At 31.7% G+C, this 22,449-nt stretch overlaps 1 protein-coding gene across 1 annotated transcript; it reads right to left on the reverse strand.

Annotated features, from left to right (window-relative positions):
* Window positions 1–1,090: 1,090 nt before the first annotated feature.
* On the reverse strand, window positions 1,091–22,449 carry LOC134719204 (uncharacterized). Its single transcript, XM_063582213.1, has 10 exons — window positions 22,179–22,449; window positions 19,365–19,471; window positions 15,978–16,431; window positions 12,197–12,969; window positions 11,152–11,182; window positions 10,234–10,505; window positions 9,612–9,639; window positions 7,963–8,286; window positions 6,800–7,093; window positions 1,091–4,544 (listed from the first exon to the last, which is right to left on the reverse strand). The coding sequence occupies exons 1-10, from the start codon at window positions 22,432–22,434 to the stop codon at window positions 4,210–4,212; spliced, it is 2,874 nt and encodes a 957-aa protein (XP_063438283.1). The 5' UTR covers window positions 22,435–22,449; the 3' UTR covers window positions 1,091–4,209.

The raw sequence follows: 22,449 nt of genomic DNA on the forward strand, positions 1-22,449 counted from the left end.
GTAAACATGTGCTACCTGGAACGATTGTTTGATTAGTGACTGGTAAACATGTGCTACCTGGAACGATTGTTTGATTAGTGGCTTGTAAACATGTGCTACCTGGAACGATTGTTTGATTAGTGACTTGTAAACATGTGCTACCTGGAACGATTGTTTGATTAGTGACTGGTAAACATGTGCTACCTGGAACGATTGTTAGATTAGTGACTTGTAAACATGTGCTACCTGGTACGATTGTTTGATTAGTGGCTTGTAAACATGTGCTACCTGGTACGATTGTTTGATTAGTGGCTTGTAAACATGTGCTACCTGGAACGATTGTTTGATTAGTGACTGGTAAACATGTGCTACCTGGAACGATTGTTTGATTAGTGACTTGTAAACATGTGCTACCTGGTACCATTGTTTGTTTAGTGGCTTGTAAACATGTGCTACCTGGAACGATTGTTTGATTAGTGACTGGTAAACATGTGCTACCTGGAACGATTGTTTGATTAGTGACTGGTAAACATGTGCTACCTGGAACGATTGTTTGATTAGTGACTGGTAAACATGTGCTACCTGGAACGATTGTTTGATTAGTGACTGGTAAACATGTGCTACCTGGAACGATTGTTTGATTAGTGACTGGTAAACATGTGCTACCTGGTACGATTGTTTAATTAGTGACTTGTTAACATGTGCTACCTGGAACGATTGTTTGATTAGTGACTTGTAAAAATAGACAATGATATTTAGTCACTGCAAATGATTATTTATTTACATCAGGTGTTATTCATCTTTAAAAGAATGTTTCTACTGATAAACATGGGCTATTCTAAGTATGTACCTTTCATTTTTCGAAAAAGGGTTTCCAGCTTCTAGTTTTTTTAAGTCTATGTGTTTCTCAATTTATTTTTTTATGTTGCATTTTGTAAACTGTTCTTTGTATTTTGGTCGCATTTAATTTTTGCCATGGCATTTTCAGCTTGTCTTCGACTTATGAGTTTGAATATGACTTTTGTATCTTTTAACTAGTTTCTGTGTTTATTTATGGTTGGACTGTCATGATCACTGCGTCGATGCTTCTTTCATTTTGTGACACAATAAATAAGAACAAGAACCTTTATTTACATTTGATTTTACCTTGAAGGGTAGTAGAATGCACAAACAGATTATACATATATACACATATAAGATTGTTCTTACACACATAAAGTGCTACAATAATCACATCAACAACAAAAACACAACTGTATCATATATCATATTAAATTTGTAAATAACAAAGTTTCTAAATATTTAAAATAAAACAGTTGTATTAATTTATAGTTAACTGTTTGAAGGCAAAATGTATAAGCATTGAAAAAGGCTGGCAAATTAATGACAAATCTGGTATAAGATTTTATAGTACACATTTGGGGTGATTGAGTGCAAGGAAAAAAATATGAAGCATGAAATCAAACTATTATTATTGTTGCAAAATCATATCTGACAAAAAGCCTCACCCTGGGGTTATTGAGTATTTCTTTATTCAGCTGTTTTTATAGTGATTATTTGGGTATTTGGTTACCAGACCAAATATTTTATGAATATTTAATTATTTGATAATCTAGAACTGTATTTTTTATTATTTGATTATCTTGTTTAGAAAAAAAAAATAAGGATTCTGTGATTAAATTTTTTAAAAAATTGTGATTATATGATCACTCGGACACCCCCATGAGGGGCCTCACAAAATCTAATCTCTATTGAATATAATTGAATATAATAAAAATGTTAAAAGGGCAAATCAAACAGAAAGTTGTATAGCATTGCGCTTAAACACAAACAAACAACACATGGTGAAGATAACCGTACTTGGTAGAGACACACAATTTGATTCGGTGTCCATAAATGTTGTGTGATATATATGTTCTCAAACACTTTCAAATATTTGATTATATAATATAATCAAACAATAATCACTGATTTATTTGGATTCAAAATCCGTGTTTCTGATGTATGAAAAATAATTTCATATGATAGAACAGATGCATTATGTCAAAAACATTGTTGTTTTTTTAGCAATAACTATATTTACATATTATGAGCATATCTTTGCATTTTTGTTCAAAACCTTATTGATGAAGAAACATTTGTATTTACAAGCTTACATTTAAAGTAGCAAGCTACTGTCAAGAATTTAGAAATGCATGAAGGACAAGATTGGGTCTCTGATTTAGTTATTTCATATGTGCATACTTTAGTATCCATTAGACTTAAATTTAGAACTAAATTAACTATTAAGGTATTATTGAACAGGTTTAAGTGATTGATATAAAAAGTTACGAATGAAATGAAACTCGTAATAACTCATTGCAGCTATGTAGGTTATTCAAAATTTATTAAAATAGCGTATAAAATATATTGTATCTAGGGGATATATATACTATTGATATATTTTTTGTGTTGTAAATTTACTGGTATGATCTCTAAAGTTCATCTAAAAGATAAACACCTTGGGAATTTAACTAGTATAAATACACATGAGAAGCGACCAATCTAAATTCTGAGTATGACCAAACGTGAAGGGTGAGAAAGTACATAATTTGTGTATCAGTTTAAAATCTTATAAGTTTGAGGTATATAATTGTTAAAAATATGCTGCACAGACTTACGTTTTGACCTTTGAAAAAAATAAAAGTGCTAATGAACTTTCCATTCTTGGACATGTTGGATACACATTCGTACGAAACTTCAGTGTAAAAATGGTACAGTTAAAGCTGTAAAAGAAGCTGAGAAATTACACTGTTTATATTTACAGAAATGCAACCTTTGTAAATGGGGAACTACAAATATAGATGGCTACTTGTATACACATCACAGAAAGAAAGAAATTATAATAGCCATGTATTTGCAAACAATTTCAATCTAGCAGTTTATCAGTTGATCTCTGTCCGACATGTAAATGGTATTATTTAACTTTACAAATATTGATAAGTTTAAATTTAATTGATTTCTAAACACAGCTAGTTTACCCACCAGCATGACAAATTAAGTATACTCTACTAGTTTTTACAATGAACGGGTTGATGCCACTGCTGGCGTTTGTTACGTTCTAACAGGTATAACCAGTGCAGAAGTTATGACATATCACATGTGCAAATTATCTGTTTACGACATTTTGTATTATAAAAAACACTAAGGTTGGTTCACCTAGACGTTTGTGGCCTTAATAAACTGTGGCAATTCGGGTTATCAATAATTCTAGTAAAATACTTAAAAAATATTTGCTTGAACAAACGTGTTATGACTGTTTTATAATTATCATATTTGTTTAGGAACGAACACTGGTAAAAAGTAAAATATCTCAAAATACAGACCTCGGAGAAATTTTCAAAATGAAAAGTCCGTAATCAAACACACTACATGAATGGATATCAACTTTCATATTCCTGATTTTGTACAAACATTTGCTTATGTCGAAAATGGGATATTGAACCTGCTTTATAGCTAGTTAAACCTCTAACTTGTATGAAAGTCGCATAAAATTCCATTATATTGACCCCAATGTGTGAACAAAGCAAATAGACATAATAGGTAAAATTGTCAAAAATAAGGATACAGTAGTATACATTGTGTTAAAGTCTAAATCACTATAAAAAAAAACAAAAAGGCATATAGACAAAGTATATTGGCAAAAACGAAAGCGATGATACAAAAATTTACCATAGCACAATAACACAATGACGGGCTGTATAATTACCGAGCCACGTCAAATGGATATTGGGATTGAAGTTTAGGAATCAACTCTCATAAAAGGGGTTAGTACATATTTTAGCTTTTTTCTTGCCATGCATGACACTCACACATGGAATATGTTTGAGATATAAGATTGTTATCACTTTTACATTGTGATTCATTCACATACTGTAAATTCAGAAACTATTTCCCAGGTTTTTATTAATGCGAATAATGCGACTGCGTGAGTATTGCAATAATAAGAACTCACATTTGTATATCTGATACATATATTGGTATAAAGATTCTCCTGACATCGCTATAATTAATATCGCATTTTTGTCCATTTAAAAAAGGCAATAATAAATGCACGCAATAATTTCTGAATTTTCAGTGGATCTTTTAAGTGACCAAATCGTGATGCATTGGATTGACAATATCTCCTTCTATTGATTGTTAACTGATGGTTTTCCTAGCTGTTTTTTTCTGAAAGAAATTACATTTATTTTATTTCAAGCATTTATGAAGGGTTGCCATATCTGTGCTAGTAACTTCTGTCTTTTCTATTTGCTCTGCTAGGTCTGCATAAATTGAGTCTTTTCGAAGTGCTTTGAGAAATTCATTGAATCCGTGTTCACTTTTACGCAACAGCATGTCCATCAAATTCCTGTTCTTTTCCTGTGGTGTTTTACCCGATTCTATCTTCTTCCCATCATCAACTGACACTACCTCTCTTGATATTAGATGATCTACTATGCTTTCATGTTGTATATTAGTGATAACATTAACGTAATTCTTTTGTAGACGAACTTTATACAATGGAACATTCCAAACTGAAAGGCCTACAAAATATAAAAAGACAGATTTTATTTTCTTAAGTGCTATAGAATGATAGAATGATGAAATTTCACAAAACACAATGTGTTCTACCTTTTTGTATCAACATCAAAGAAAAAGCAGAAAATTTACCCCAATTATACTATTCCTTCTACAGTAAAATATGGCCTTAACACATATTGTGATGAGATATATTCTACCCATGGTGTTAAGTAGATTCTCAACAATTCTAAAGATCTACTGCTTAATCTCGAATCACAATCTCTGAAATTCTGTAGCAACATTAAGACTTTTCATTTTTCTACGCTTTTCACTGCTATTTCCCATGGTCAATTGATGGATCGACTTTGCTATCTCATTAATCAGAGCTTTTTGTATATAAAAATTGGAATCGCAGATACAAATTTCTTGTTTTTGGTTATAATAATTCTTTTTTTGTAAAGAACCATACTGATTCTTCCAGAAAATATACCGAAAATGATACTACCAAAATGCTTGACTTTTTGATCGACAATATATTTGTTGAGTTTGGAAAATGAATATTCAACAGAAAGTCGGTATTCCAATGGGTACTTATTGTGCACCCTTACTGGACAATTAGTTTTTGTACTCGTATGAAGCAGAATTCATTTTGAATCTTCTAAAAGACAAAAAGAAAATCACCTTGCAAATTTCTTTAATTTTACTTTCAGATATGCTGATGATGTCCTATCACTGAATAACCCATATTTCAGCCAGTACTTACATCTGATATATCCCAGTGAAGTTGAAATTAAGAATACTACTGGCATTAGAAGGACTACTTCATATCTTAATCTTTTCTTCAATATTGACACAAATGATTGACAATGGTCAACTTCACACTAAAATCTATGAGAAACGGGTCGATTTAAAATTCCCAATTATCATTATACAGACTTCATATCCAGACGTGTGCTCCTACCCTAAAACTGCTCCAACAAAGTTATGGGGAGGATATATAATTAGTTGCATAGTGTGCTAGTGACCTTATACGATATATATGGGGTCAGTGAATTCCATATGGGGTGAGAGCGAAACCCCATATGGAATTTATTAACCCCATATATATTGTATTAGGACACTAGCACACTATGTAACGAATTTATCTCACCTACTTTCTTAACATGTGATATTTAGACAAGTGGCCTATAAAAATGATCAACTCTTCGATACCATTAGTATTAAGAATCTACTTCCATTATTCTATACAAAGAAAAATACCAACAATAACAATTTGTTAGCCTTAAATGTGTTTTATTAATTTATTTCAAATACATGAAAATATGAGAGAGGAACAAGTATGTGTCCATTATACACAGATGCTCCACTTGGATTATTATTTTCTATGTTCAGTGAACAGTGAACTTGGGGTAAAAAATATAATTTGGAATTAAATACAAAATATAATATCATCGGGAACATGTACTTCGTTTCACATTAATTGGATTTCAATTTCACCAAACACAATCTTGACCCAGGAACGAGAGACGGACGACCTGACGGAGAAATGTACAGACAAATGAACAGATGTACGAACGAACGGACACACAGACCGAAATAACATAATGCTCATGATTTGGGCAAACACACAGTTAACAATACTTCATAATTATCATTCGTCAATAAACATTTTTTTTCTTTCTATAAGCTGTATCACTATTGAATAAAGAATTACAGGTAATACCAAGAACTTCAACTTTTATTGCCTTTTTTGTCAGCAACTAACGGATATTTTAGACATTATATTATCTATCAAACGAGTTGATACGGATAGAGATGTTTAGTGTATTAACAGAGATGGCTTTAATTTTACATTATAACTATTTTAATGCATTATTTACTTTAATTTTATTTAATTGATACGTATTAATCCACAGATGGTTTGAAAGTTCATATGTTTCATTAATACAAATATATTAATACACAGCTATTGTATATATAAAGTTTATTCTTGATGCAGTGTAGATGTGTTTAGCTTAATGTGGGAAACTATTGACGAACAATATATTTCTCATATATATGCAGTGATATTGATTTTCGCATCATGCAGTGAAATTTGATTTTCTATTGTTTCAAAATGTATCAAGCCAAAAAGAAATCAAACCCATCTGAGGAACTTTTTTATCAAATCAAATACACTATGTGTTGTATGTTACACTAACATGCGCAGAGGTACCATAATATTTTATGTTTCAGTATAAACATTCGTTGCTTGTGTTCATGACCCCTTTAGACATACCTTTATTTTCAGCAGATATTAATGTTGTACTTGTTTCCTGTGCAAAACATTTCAAATCATTAGCGATATCTTCGTATCCATAATTACGTAATCCATCAACAAACACACTGTAAACAGGCTCTCTCCTTTTAATAACAATATCCAGCAATGCTTTGTTCTGGTCATCATGTCGAGGATAATGTTCAATATCAAGTCTGTCGTCTGCTGATATCACCAGATGTGTCATCATATGGTCTAAAATTTGACTGATTTGTATGTCCTGTATGATTCTGTCTGCATTATCTCTGATTTTATCTGTAATTGTAGTAATACAAAATTTCGGTTAGCATGTAAGTTGACTGAAAATATCAAAATGATTATATTTTGTATTCAGTTAGCATACTGCATGTACTGATTTCTTTTCAAAATATGTATTGTCAAGCAAACGAAAAGTCTGAACTTTAATTCAAGTTTTGAAATTGCACGCATACAAAATATGGATTATAAAAGCAACTATATGAGGAAAACAATGGAACAACAGAAACACTGAAATGCTGAAAAAACAAATGCCTCCATACATAGAAACAGATTATTTGGTATCAATCTGACGAGTTAAGGACAAAGTGCCTTTTATATTTGGTTTTTATATGTTTCTTTTACACAACTGTCACAGGTTAAAGAAAGGTTATTTTCAAGATTGGTTCTAAATATATAACTTAAAATAGCCAAAAATTTCTGACACATATATTTGCATTGAATTGACATACACTTAGACTTAACAAAGGAAACGCAGGTCATAACAAATGAAAAAAATGGAGTGCATTACTTCACAAGAATAGTTTACCAAAACTACTATACCATTTCAAAGAAATTAAATTCAAAACAAAAAAAACCTTAACAACTAGAAGCAAATATATACAAATAGTTTTAAAAAGATTCCTAGATCGATTCCAGATGCCACCTGTATACAAATTGTCTGACAAGCTACTGAGTTGACAGCAAGTGAATTGTTTTAACATAACTGAATCAACCGCAGTGGATATGGCTGAAACTTTTCAGGGAGACTGAACATATCAGAATAATCAAATCTCAGATTAAAATTCATTTACGAATGCTACCTATTCCGTAAATAAAAAGCTACTGAAAAGTTTCCATGCCTGTTTTCCGTCGCAGCATATTATTACCTGTAACTATTTCCACAGCTCTTAATGTTTTTGCATCTACGTTCCTCACAACCTCCTCTAAACAACGTACACCTTTTCTTATATTAACTAAAGCTTGTGTAATGACCCGTATTGTAGGCTTTACTGATCTGTCTTTTCTCCAAGTAAATAACACTTCCTTATTTTGGGCTGTCAAATCGGGACTACATTTGTCGATGTTTTCTAAATCCGCTATGGACAATCCGAGTTCTGTTCCAAGTTGAAAAACCATTTTTCCAATCTGTGGTGCTAGCTTGTCTAAAATTTCATCTGTAGGGATACAATCTAATATATCGTCTGGAATTCCTATAAGAGAATTTATATTTAAATAATACATGTAAGTGAATAATTTTACATGGACTCATGGACATTAGTCTAAAAGGAACTTTTTCAACACCTTGTCCTTGCTTTATTTAAATGACAAGATTTTCTGAATATCGATCAACTTTTAATGTCAAATGTTATTCACCATGTTTATTGACTCGATTCTGAACATATGTTTTTCTTGTATTCGCATCCAAACGTTTTGCAAATTATACATTAACCACTATTCAATCAGGCCGTTACTCACACTGCCAAAAATCCAGAAAAAATCTTTTCCTGCAAATGATGTTTTAAACAATCATTATATTATCTAGGACTGGATTTAGCTGACATGAACAACACGATTGGTGCCTCATGAGGAACAGGTTCTGCGTACCCTTCTGGCGCACCTTAGATCACACACAATGGTAGGTAGTGTTCATGTGGCTTAGTCTTTAGAATGTTTAGTTTTCTGTGTTTTGTTTTGTATACTATTGTGTTTCTGTTTGTCCTTGTCTTTTTTAGCCCCGACATTGTCAGTTTATTTTCGACCGATGAGTTTGAATGTCCCTCTGGTATCTGTAGCCCCTCTTTCTGAAAGTGCTGGTTGTAAAATGCTTATCACAGAATACACAATTATTATCAGCTCAGTTAACTTTTTAGCTGGCATGATTCAAATCAAACGTTTTTTCTATTACAAGTATTTGTTGATATGTTTAGAAATTATTACAGAAATAAAGTTCCCTCAGGCAAAACGGACCTTTCAAGGATTTTTCTAGGTCCTTTTTAGTCATCTTACTTCCCTTGTAAACAGTCTCTGAAAATTTACTTTCTTCACAAACACACTTACAAGTGCACACTACAATGTGTTATCTCAGTGAATGACAAGAAATCAAAGGGGCATATATGATCACTAGCCAAGTCATTGGTCTAGTAAGAGTAAAAAATAATGACAAAGTGATTATAAGAAAAAAATGCCCATTAATTGACAAAACATCACTTTCAATATCAACCCTGTTTGTGTTTTTTCCTAAACACAACAATTAACAAACACAATTCATGTTTATGCTTCTGTCGACTTTATTTCTATGAGAATATGTGCATTACTTGACAATATATGCAGTTTCTATGATTGTAAACTGAATGAAAGACATTAGTTAATAAGAAGAATGAATAAACGGACACAGCACTATAGCCTAGCCCACACTAAGTTTGACCATGGGTTAATAAAGTCACTGTTAAGCATCATTTCTGTTGACAGTACAGTAAAACAAAAATACTAGATTTCGTTTTAAGTTCATGAATATCTTAAGATACAGTTTACTTACTAGATTTCACTTGTTTTCTTCTCCTGACCTGAAAATAAAGTCGTAAAAAACTGTATTGTAACTATTTAATATTATTCTTCCGGTGTATCTTAAATGATTGCCGCAATTCAATTCACGAATACGTATCATCAGCATTGTTTTATCATACAGATGTAAAAACATGTGTATAATATCGCCATTGTTTTAGGACCATTTTCGAATAATATGGAGGTATTTGTTGTATTTTGTTATGTTTACATAATTTGATAAATAGTGTCAAGTATGACTGTTTATTTAAAAAAAAAGTTATCCAATAATTAAGAAAACAAATAGCACATGTTCATATCTTATATATCTGGGTCATTTCTCCTGCTATGTCGGCAAGGCTTGGGAAATAAACCCGATGCATATTTAATGAAATATTATTAACAGTTATGTAACAAGATATCAATTATTGACACTTCTGTATTTATGTAAGCATTCCAGTGATCTAATTGTGAAATTTAAGTACATATCTTTGATGTAAGCGGCTCTTAAACTTCGATTTGATGTTTTCAAAATCGTAGCTAATTTACTTCGAAGTGACCATTATTGAAAGGGAGATCTGCAAATGCAAAAAACACTTTATCTCTATATAGCTTACCATGCATAATGTGTGTGTTGTTAATTTCATCTCTTTCAAACTTTTATCTAGATCTCCAAAACATATTGAATAATTCTCTTTCAAGTGAATAAGTGTCAAAAACTTGACCATCTGTGTATTTCCTGTGTAATTCTTGACAATATCTCTCCAATCTATCTCTTCCATTCCAAGACGAAGTGCTAATTCATGTATCAAGTCTTCCTCACAAGTACCAGAAAGACGAAGCAACTCGGGGTTACTTGGAATTTGATCTAAAGAATATTCACTCAAACCTACAAGTTGTATAAAACGTAAACATTGTAAAAAGATAGTAATAATTATGTAAATGTGATGATACATTACTAGAACACTATTAGTCAATATTAGTAAACATTGATAATAGATAGTAATAATTATGTAAATGTGATGATACATTACTAGAACACTATTAGTCAATATTGGCAACACATATGAATAAACATCCTAACAATATTGGTAAGCAAGCCAACCAACTTTAGACTATAGCTAACATGGAGTAGTGAAACATGACAAAAACAGGAAGGGTTTATATGCTAGTCAACTCTTATATATATCATGCATATAAATTCATCATAGATACCAGGATTATTTTGGGATTTACGCCAGACGTGCGTTTCGTCTACAAAAGATTGACTTGCTGTCTCATCATTAACGCTTGAATAATTGCTGAGATTTTTTTGTGCTAATGGAACAAAAAGTTAGCCGATACACATTTCAATTCCACAAATGTTTAGAACTGGATTATTGTGAATCTTACTAATGTTTTGTATTTATGTTATCTGCTCACAATATAACTTAAATGGAAATGACATATACTCCTAAGAAACATATTTAACTTGAGAAGGAATTATGATATTTTTGAGATCTTTTAACCGAAAAAGAAATAGTCGATACATTTACCTGGACAACTAGGATCACACTGCATTTGTTCCTATAAGGAAAAAAAAACTTTTTTTTATCCTACAAGTATTCGTAGCTAACGTTATCCGGCTAACATACCAAGAAACCAAGAAATCTGCTTCTAAGTTATATGTTATTATAATGTTAGACTAGAAATGATTTACATCTGTCTTTTCAGGGCCCTTTATAGTTGAATATATGGTATGTCTTTTTCTGATTAGTGAAAGCCATACCACGACCTAGCATTACGACTTTGTCAATTGATCTCTGGTGGAGAGCTTCCTCATTGGCAATCATACAACATCTTCTTGTTTTCATATTAATCATAATATTTGGAATTACAAAGTTACACCAATGAGACTACCACAAATACCTTTATCTGACTTTTTTGGAGGGATTGTATGGTTTGTTGTGCGACCTTTTAATACACTGATCGTGTTGTCCTACCTATTATGACATTTTGAGTAAGTGTAAATTTGCATAGTGGTTGAAGCAGGCACAAGAAAAGAACATCATCATGCATAGCAACTGGTCTCTTTTTGTAGTTCGAAAGATTCTCTCAGTTTTGTGTTTTTTACTTCAGTTTGTAAGTTGTAAATGAATTTTCGAGATTTAAACATCATTCTACTCAAAAAAAATGTCTGCGCCTAATGTATACTATTCATTACACTGTGTCTGTGAATTGCAGCACATTGATTAGGGGTTTTATCAAATAATTGCTACACTGGCATTGCTGTTAATTATACTCCAAAAAGTTACGAAAAATATTAGATGGAAAGCTAGAGTTGAAAAAAAAAATGATTGTTATCATACTGATGAATAAAATTGTCCTTGTATTTTTTTTCTTTTATGTTTCAGCTTTAAATTTTGCGATTTGATAGGGGACTTTCCATTCCGAATTTTCCTTAGAGTTCCGTATTTTTGTATTTGTTTTTTTTTATTTATTTCTTTATAAAGAAACAAACCAACTATATCATGTTCATAAATATCTGTCTTTTATGCATCATAAGAAAATATTCAATATGAAAATAATTAAAGTACATACCAGTTTCTGATTCCAAACTCTCCAGTTGTGTTTAATGTTTTCACCATGTTCGCAAAGAAATTCCTCTGTATCTACAACCATATATTCTTCTGGAGTAAAACAGTTTAATTTTGAGCAGGAATACTCAGTGTGGAATGGTAACTTGTTGTTGGCTTTACAATGGATAGTTGACTGATAAAATTCAGATATTCTCTCCAAAGTGACAAACAAACAATCCCGGACACTGGTGGCTATATCAGGTATTATCAGGCCCTTGGAGCGCTTGTGGACAAGGTGCAGTAAGATCTTATTTCCTTCTACACAGACAACAATATCATGCTCTTTATCAAATGATAACCCAACAAACCCAGAAAACATAAGTTTCCGTCCTTGGTATTCTTTTAATGTCCACATACTCAGACATGCACATATTAGACGGTTTGGTAAGGCTGGAGGTATGATGGTTCCTTTGAAAACAAAGGCCAAACTTAGTGTCCTCTCTGGTGTACATTCTTGTTTCAAGAAATCTGTATCATTTCTTTGGGTAAGCATACAGGGTACAAAGAAGTTTTCTATTGGTAGACGACTTCCTGTTTTTGTATCATATCTCCGTTGTTCGGATACGATATCTAGATGTATTAGCATATCAAATATGTACTCTTTAAATGTTAAAATCTGACGGAATTCTTCTTGTTCCCAAATCTGGTAGAGGTCTACTTTTTGTATCATTCCATTTTCAGACATCTTTTGAAAGGTTTTCCTTGTTTTATTTTCTTTGGGCCAAAATGCAACATCTATAAATATGAAATAAAGAAGATGTTATCAGACTTAATATATAGTTTATATTATGAGGTAATACCGGTCTATAAAAGCTAAATGATCAAACAATTGGTATCGCTCACTTAGATCATCACTGGAAAAAAACAAATTATTCTAATATTTAAATTGAATGTCTTTTATGTCAGGATTTGATGATCAAAGTTGAATTATTTACCATTTGGAAGAAAATAATCTGAAACAAGGCTTGCATGTGCTGTGGGAAAACTGCAAGTTTTCAAATGTTTGCATGGTTTCTACATGTTTTATTAGTTTTGAGGTAAGTTCCCAAGCTGTGATCCTTTTCGGTGGGTAATTTATTAATTTTGAGGTAAGTTCCCAAGCTGTGATCGTATATATAAAGAAGACAACTATGTTAAACACACTGAATGTGTTTTTTTTTCCTTGACAAATTCATGAAATATGATATTTATAAAATAGAAAAAAGACAGACAAAATATACCAGAGGGATATTTAAACTCATAAACTGAAAATGCCATGGCTAAAAAAGAAAAAGACAAACAGACAAATATGATATTATAAAATAGGGGCAAAATATTACAGAGGGACATTCATACTCATAAACTGACGTTGCCATAAATACGACATAATCCGTTATCATCTGTGAAACGAATATTTAATTAGACTATTTACCGGATTTGTAATCACATAAGCAACACGACAGGTGCCACATGTGGAGCAGGATCAGCTTACCCTTCTGGAGCACCTGAGATCACCCCTAGTTTTTGGTGGGGTTCGTGTTGTTTATTCTTTAGTTTTCTATGTTGTGTCATGTGTACTATTGTTTTTCTGTTTGTCTTTTTCATTTTTAGCCATGGCGTTGTCAGTTTGTTTTAGATTTATGAGTTTGACTGTCCCTTTGGTATCTTTCGTCCCTCTTTCATAACAGTCAACCAACTCGTGATGGTGTCCGTAAAAATTACTTTCAACTTCACCGTTTGGAACTATTGGTTTAATTTAGCAGGAATTTCTGCTCTATTGGTGAGGTCTCACATTTCTGGATGAAATTTGTTCCCTTATATAAATAGAAAGTGACACAGATACAACATGATGGGAGAACTAAGTATTAATAGTTGATATTTCATGATTATGAAGAATAAATGTCTGCAGACTTTCAGACAATTGATTAATCCAGGATATCTTCCATTAAAATACAAGTTTCATTTAAATCTGTGTATAAAACTTGTTGTATCTTTTGACAAATATTTCAAAAATGGGAACCAATGAATAATTTTTAACACTAGGCATCAATATGGGCACTTATACCATTTTGCAATTGTGTTTCATTTGTGGTCAAAATGCATTGATCCTGCAACAAAATTGAAAATACAAACATGGAATGCCCTTAAGAGACAACTACCTGACCAAAATGCAGAAAGCAGTCAAAGGCCACCAACACATCGAAAAAATCTCGTAACCCTAGGGGTGCATCAGCTGGTCCCTAAACAATAATATATGTTAGTTTAGTGAAACTGAATGTCACACTAAGCATGTCTACATTCACCTTCTATAAAAAGCCTAGTATAAGAGTTTCAGTTTAAATATATAAAAACTACACATTGTTTTCTTAAAACATAATTGTGTTGGAAATCAACTCATAACGAGATAGAACTACTTGCATTCTCAAAGTTTTTTAGCATTGTTCAAATATATCTTATATTTTGAAACCATGTAGTTCTATAGTCATACCGATACCTTAATACTAAATAAATATCAGTTTCAGTTTAAATTGAAAAAAAATATATTATATTTAAGTTTCATAAAATTTTGATGAAGTAAACTTAAGAAAGAGAACAGAAACGAAAAATTCTGCATGCTTCCATTTCTAAGAAGTATAACTCTAGAATGGTAAAAGGGAAGGCACCAAAATTCAAACTTGATTTTTGTTTAGTGGTAATAAGCATTTTGTATAGAATTCATAAAGTTTGGTTGAGGCAGGGACTTTCTATACTAACCGGACTAGTCACTTATAACGATATCTATACACATTATCAGACTGATCTCGGCTGTAGCTGATGTCACTTGACTTTATAGCAAATCATTTCACATTTACGAAGTATTTTACATGAATACAAATAAACTATATATTCAAGTTTAACAAAAAAATCGTTTTTATGAAATTTTATACATTTTGTCATTGCAAACTGCTTTTCATGTTTTTCAAAAGATTTCTCGTCTTTTAAATATTGATCTTTAAACTTTGAGGAATTTGTTCGTTGAATTTTCAGTGGCTGCCATCTTGTGTGATATGTTAACCATTTTACACAACTGGGGTGTGCTTCAAAACGATACGTCTCAGTTAAATAATTCATCATTCTTTCAAAATCTTATATTTTTTGTCATCTTAAATCGCCATTAATCAGATTTTATATATACAACTAATAATAATTATACAATTACAATGTACTGTGAAGTACGCAAATATATACTAGCATTGTATATCAGAACTAAGTTTATTGTTGGATGGTAGCTTTAAGCAGGAGGCTGAGTAATCAGTTAAAATCAATAAAGACGAGTCCCGTTAGTATAGAAAGTCCCTGGTTGAGGCAAACTTAAGTAAGAAAATGGAAAAAAAAAATCAGCAATTTTCCCATTTATAAATTAAAGAGACATAACTCTAGTATAATAAAAGTGACGCCACACAATTCAAATCTGATCTAAGTATCTAAGTAAACTCCTCGGTTGCCTCCTGCCGTACATTACCAATTAAAAAACAACATTTTCATTCAGAAATCTGTTAAAAAATTGCATGCATTTCACAATTTTTAACAATGTGGATAAAAAAAGATTAATCATTTTACTAATCATATTACATAAAAGTTCTCACATACCAACATAAATATTAGTATAAGATATTATCAAACAGTCTGTCACGCTCTAATAAAAGGTAGGTAAACTCTTTTTGGATATTGGAACATTTTTACATGCAATATTTATATTCTCTACACAATGAAAATACACACACCTGTGATAAAAGATCTCATAACTTCCACCATAAGAAGAGGGTTGATCATTACATTATCTCTCAGCTGGGGGGTATCGAAATAAACAATCTTCCCCAGGGAATGATGAAAATGTAGGAAATCAGCCAACTGCTCAGGGGACAGGACAGACACCTCGCTGATAGCATTTAATTCTTTAACTTCAGCCAATGACATTATTTGTTTTCCTTCTGCCACTAGTTCAGCGATCTCTAGCTCTAGTGGAACACAAGCATTGGGCATTCTTTCACCCCAGCATGGGTGGTCGAATGTAAGTTCTGTTATTGTTTTCTTCAGAACTTCTATTTCTGGGTCGGCTTGATCTTTGGCATTGACAAATATTAGAGGTCTAAGGACCAGATGATGTTTTCCCTCGTGGTCTTTAAACAACTCCTCAATTCCTCTGTAAAGCTCTTCACGTCTGGTCTCAATATTCTCCTGTTAAACATAAAAAGTTGACAGATTAATACACTGTAAAGATACTGTATCGCTCACCTGGTGATGTAAATGCATCTTCAATGGTGGAATAACAACAACAACAACAATACTTTATTTTAATAGAGTTCTTTGTCTAATACGTACTCCTATTTATTTGTATTGTAGTCCTGTAATATTATGTTGTCATTTCAATGTTATATTTAACATTGCCATTAAAGTGCGAGGTTTGGCATGTCACAAAACCAGGTTCAACCCACCATTTTTTCCTTTAAAAATGTCCTGTACCAAGTCAGGAATATGGCCATTGTTATATTATAGTTCACTTCTGTGTGTGTTACAATTTAACGTTGCGTCGTTTGTTTACTCTTATTTTTGAGTGTAAATTGACATTGCGATAAGATGTGTCACGGTACTTGTCTATCCCAAATTCTTGTATTTGGTTTTGATGTTATATTTGTTATTCTCGTGGGATTTTGTCTGATGCTTGGTCCGTTTCTGTTTGTGTTACATTGTAGTGTTGTGTCGTTATTCTCCTCTTATTTTTATGTGTTTCCCTCAGTTTTAGTTTGTTACCCCGATTTTGTTTTTTGTCCATGGATTTATGAGTTTGAAAAGCGGTATACTACTGTTGCCTTAATTACACAATAAGCTAATCTTCCCTGAGGTCCTCATCATGAAAAAGCGAACAAAATGCAAACATATACATTGCATACATTAGTATAAAAAGTCAAGTATGATAAATATGTTCAATACAACTTGATAAAATGTGATGAAAAAATAAACATGATGACATAATTAGTTTTTATTAGTATTTATACAGCTAGGTTGATTCCAATAAATGATCTGTTATAAATGTTGTATTTGAAAGAATTAACATTTGTAATATTTCTTCACGGTATTGGCAAAGTATTCCACATGAACGGTCTAGAATACATAACATTTTTTTTGAACAATTCTGTTTTTGGTTTAGTGAGTATGATGTTTCCTTGAACAGCATTTCTCAAGGGGTATGTATTTCTGTCTGAAACATAATTATACTTGTCAGTTAGATATGATGGGGCATCATTTTTAATGCACTTAAATGTCATCACAAACTTGTGATATTTTATTCTGTGTTCAACTGTCAACCAGTTTAAGTGTTTGAATAAGGGCGAAGAAGGAGCGAAAGGGTCGGTTTCTAGTACTAATCTAGCTGCTCTCTTTTGTAATTTTAATATCCTTTTTAAATCCTCACTGCTACAACTAATCCACACTAAACAACAATAATCAATTGGTGGCAAGATAAAACCATTATAGAATATTTTTCTGCATTTTAGATTTAGAAATGTTTTAATCTTTAATAGTAGATATAGTCTAGAGGATATTTTTGAGCACATCACATCAATTTGGTTTGTCCATGTGAGGGAAGGGTCAATTTTAATGCCTAAAAGACTTTCGCATGTGGAAGATTGTATCACTTGATTTTTAATAGTTAATCAACTCTCATTGTAATGTGGCTTTGCTCTTTGCTTCGTTCCAATAATCATATATTTTGTTTTATTTTTATTGATGAACATATTGTCATCATTGCACCATTCCTCAACACCATGTAAATCTTTTTGTACCTTTGAGTGTAGAGTTTGATAACAATTACCAGACAGATGTAAAGTTGAATCATCTGCATATAACAGTGAAACAATTTTTCATATAAAAATGAAGGTCGTTTATGTATAATATAAACAGAAGGGGGTCTAATATGGAGCCTTGGGGGACACCATACTTGATATAATTTTTTTCAGAATGAGCATTACCAATTTGTACTTCTTGAGTTCTTTCATTCAAATATGATTTTAAAAAAGAAACAGCAGTATTATTAAATCCATAAATTTCAATTTTTTTACAGAGAATATCATGATCTACTAGTACTACATCAAAAGCTTTCTTAAAATCCAACAGGACTGCTAAGTTGATATCACCATCATTCATAACGCGTTCTACAATTAGATTTATCTGAAATTTTCAAGTGACATACATCTTCTCTCAAAGGTCAATTTTACACTTTTAACCTAGATCTTATACTTTCAAAGATAACAGACAGAAACTGTCATCAGTTGTTAAATCTTACATTCCAAGGGAAATAAAATGAAAAGGGTATTTTGAAAGAAAAACTTGCTATTGATATTTTTGTTTTGTAATTCATTTTACCTACCTAGTAAAGAAACACAAGTAAACAAAATAAGACACAATTAATAAGTCGGCAATAAATCTAAAACAGGTCAAGAGGGTATTTGCATGAACATAAAGATATTGTTTAATTTCCGTTTTTTGTTGATAAAAATTGTACTCATTTTAAAACAAATCATGAATCGTCCGTCCTCATGCATTCCCTGTCACAATCTTTAATTTCACAAACTCATCAACATTTGTATTACGTTTTGGAATTTCAAATAGTTTGGCCTCTAACATCACTGAAGAGACATTTATTGTTAAGATGTGCATCTGGTGCAGTACCACTAAATTCTAAACTTTCATATTGTCAACATATTTGTTGAAATAAAACTGACTTAAAAAGAAAATACAAACTTTAACATTTAAACTGAGCAACTGTTTAAACTCAATAGACCATGACCGAGAGTGACACGGTAAAGAATCTCCATGACAATGAGATATATCAAATTGAATATTAATACAAATGCTAACCAATATCATTTTCTTATCTATAAGTGTTTCTTCATATATTCTACTCTAGTTATAGGCCCTGTAATCTGATCTTAATATTCTATTACCCACAAATCAATTAGGATCTTGTTCTTTCGAAAGTGTAGCTTTATACGAAGTTTGGTCAAGTTAAGACATATGGGCATATTATCATTATGTAAGCAGTTTTTACACATTATTCAAGTGTTTCAAATGGCAATGACTTACTACTATATTTCTAACATAAGATCACTCACCATTGGTACTTTGTCCTTGTGAGTGGCAACAAACAAGATTTTTGGAATGCCTGCATATACAACCTTACAATAGGTCAGGATGGAATTGACCCAATATTGCAAGAATACTACAAAATAAAATCAGAATCTGTCATAAAAAAAGTATAAACTAGAGGTTCTAAAGAGCCTGTGTCTCTCACCTTGGTCTAAGTGAATATTAAACAAAGGAAGCAGATGGAATACAAATTAATGACCAAATTTAAATATAGTCGAACTATTGCTTATAGTATCTAACAAACAAATTTAACCATGAAAACTAAACATTGATAAATGATCCATGACAATAAGGTCAAGGTCAGATGATACATGGAGACTGACATGTACATCATAAAATATTACCATACACCAAATATAGTTGACCTATTACATATAGTATTAGAAAAATTCGTGAGGGTTCCGAGGAACCCAGTGTCTAGCCTACTTTTGCTGTTAATCGCAGACTCAACAAAATGAGGAAAAACATCAATAAAAATTTCCCTCTCGATACTGTCTTTTGATTGAAAGAAGATTCCAAGTTTGGTAAAACAATCCAGGATAGTTTATGAATCTAATAAATGTTGTATAAACTTTAACTGCAGACTGTATGTAATGTTAACTAGAAGAAAAACTAAGTCCATTGATAAGTAAAATACGGAAAAAGTGAATTTTGTTTTACAAAAATTACTTCTGAATAATATCTTATGATCAGAAACAAGCTTCTGTCTAAGTTTGGTAGAAATCGAGGATAGTTTAAGAACATTATAAAAAAAATTATAAAAATTTTAAAAACTTAAACCACAGAGTGAATGTTTTGTTTCTGGCAAAAAAACTAAGTCCATTTATAAGTAAAATACGGAAAAGTGGAAATTTATTTTTACAAAATATTCTTCTTGATACTATCTTATGATCATAAACAAGCTTCTGTCTAAGTTTGGTACAAATCAAGGATAGTTTATGAAAGTTATTAAAATTTTTAAAACTTTAACCACAGAGTGAATGTAATGTTTCCTCGCAGAAAAACTAAGTCCATTTATAAGTAAAATACGGAAAAGTGGAAATTTATTTTTACAAAATATTCTTCTTGATACTATCTTATGATCATAAACAAGCTTCTGTCTAAGTTTGGTACAAATCAAGGATAGTTTATGAAAGTTATTAAAATTTTTAAAACTTTAACCACAGAGTGAATGTAATGTTTCCTCGCAGAAAAACAAAGTCCATTTATAAATAAAATACGGAAAAAATGGATTTTTTTTTTTACAAAATTTACTTCTGGATACTTTCTTATGATCATAAACAACCTTCTGTCCAAGTTTGGTAGAAATTCAGTATAGTTTAAGAAATTTCAAAAACTCTAACCACAGAGTGAATATTTGTGGACACCGCCGCCGCCGACGACGCCGACGGAATGTAGGATCGCTTAGTCTCGCTTTTTCGACTCAAGTCGAAGGCTCGACAAAAATACTAAAACTCAATGAAATGAAAATGAGGTTAAGGTCAGATCACACCTACAATACTGTGCAATTGAAGATTTCTTGCTATTGTGCAATACTGTGCAATTGAAGATTTCTTGCTATAGCGCAATACTGTGCAATTGAAAATTTCTTGCTATTGCACAATACTTAATATAATAATTCACATACATGTATTTTGTTTGGTGTGTATCTCCTGCCATATCATTATTATTTGCTTTTATATATATATATATCAGATATAAACAAATTAAAATTAAAAAAAATAAAGAAAAAAAAACCAGAAAAAAAAATCCCCCCCAACTTTTTTGAACCCCTTATGATTCATCACCCCAAACTCAATCCCAGCCTTCCCTTCGTGGTATAATACCTTGCAGTACAATTTCAGAGAGATCCATACACTTGAACACAAGTTATTGTCTGGAAACTAGAAAAAAAGCTTTTTTGTGTCCTTTTTGGTCCCAAATTCCTAAATATTTAGGGCAACTGCCCCAAAACTCAAACCCAGCATTCCCTTTGTGATATGGAACCTTGTAGTATGATTTCAGAAAGATTCATACATTTACACAAAAGTTGTTGTCCTGAAACTAGAAAAATGCATGTTTTTTTTACCCTTTTTGGCCGCTAATTCCAAAAATTTTGAGGCAATTACCTTCAACATCAATCCCAGCATTTCCTTTGTGATATGGAACCTTGTGGTACAATGTCAGAGAGATCCATACACTAACACACAAGTTATTGTCTGGAAGTTACAAAAATGCTTATTTTTGGCCCCTATTTCCTTAAATGTTGGTACCATAACCCCCAAAATCAAACCCAACCTTCCTTTTGTGGTATTGAACCTTATGGTAATATTTCATAGAGATCCATTTCTTAAACTTAAGTTATTGTGCAAAAACCAATATGTCTTCCGACGACGACAACGACGCCAACTTCATACCAATATATGACCGCAAAAATATAATGTTGTCTGTCAATAAATGCAACACTCTGTTCATGCTTATGATAACATCATCAGCTCCTTTTTTGTAAGAATTTACTCATTCAAAAATCTAAAGCACTTTCCGACGTACAAAAATTCAAACCTGGTATCTTTGATAAATATTATTGTCTTACCTCATATCAATGTTTCAAAATGTGAGACATATTGAGGTTAATATTGTAGTTTGTAACAAGCTCAAAGTGGCAATGTAAACAAGTTACGTAAACATTTAGAGTGGCTTAAATATTTAGACAATTTCAATTGTTTTTTTGAATTATCACCTTGCTGTTATAGAAATGTATCCTGTTTGCATTATCTGAGTGTAAATAACATGCACATTACCTGCTGGCGTTGGCGTCATGTGCTGCCCTGGAAAACACATCACATCAGGGACCTGTTCATGCAAATCTTTGCTCCCATCAAATACTACAAGAAACAATGCCCGGAACGTCATGAAGGTCTGATGTGTTGTTAGATAAACATATTGTCCACCAAAATCCCAGAAGATAAGACGTCCAACTTTCATCTTATACTTTCCACTTTTGAGGAACTTTTCCATTTTCTTTCTTATTTCTTCTTTTGTCATTCTTGTTCTCATTTTCTTTTCCGTCTG

This window comes from Mytilus trossulus, chromosome 5, assembly GCF_036588685.1.
Source record: "Mytilus trossulus isolate FHL-02 chromosome 5, PNRI_Mtr1.1.1.hap1, whole genome shotgun sequence".
NCBI classification, from domain to species: domain Eukaryota; kingdom Metazoa; phylum Mollusca; class Bivalvia; order Mytilida; family Mytilidae; genus Mytilus; species Mytilus trossulus.

Bases quoted from the DNA above. Each gene is read 5' to 3' on its own strand.
- LOC134719204 (XM_063582213.1), bottom strand. From the start codon at position 22,434: ATGAGAACAAGAATGACAAAAGAAGAAATAAGAAAGAAAATGGAAAAG. The intron at 19,472-22,178 runs GTAATGTGCATG...TTTATTTTGTAG, and splicing joins CATGACGCCAACGCCAGCAG to TATTCTTGCAATATTGGGTC. The intron at 12,970-15,977 runs GTGTGTGTATTT...TCATATTTATAG, and splicing joins TATGAGATCTTTTATCACAG to ATGTTGCATTTTGGCCCAAA.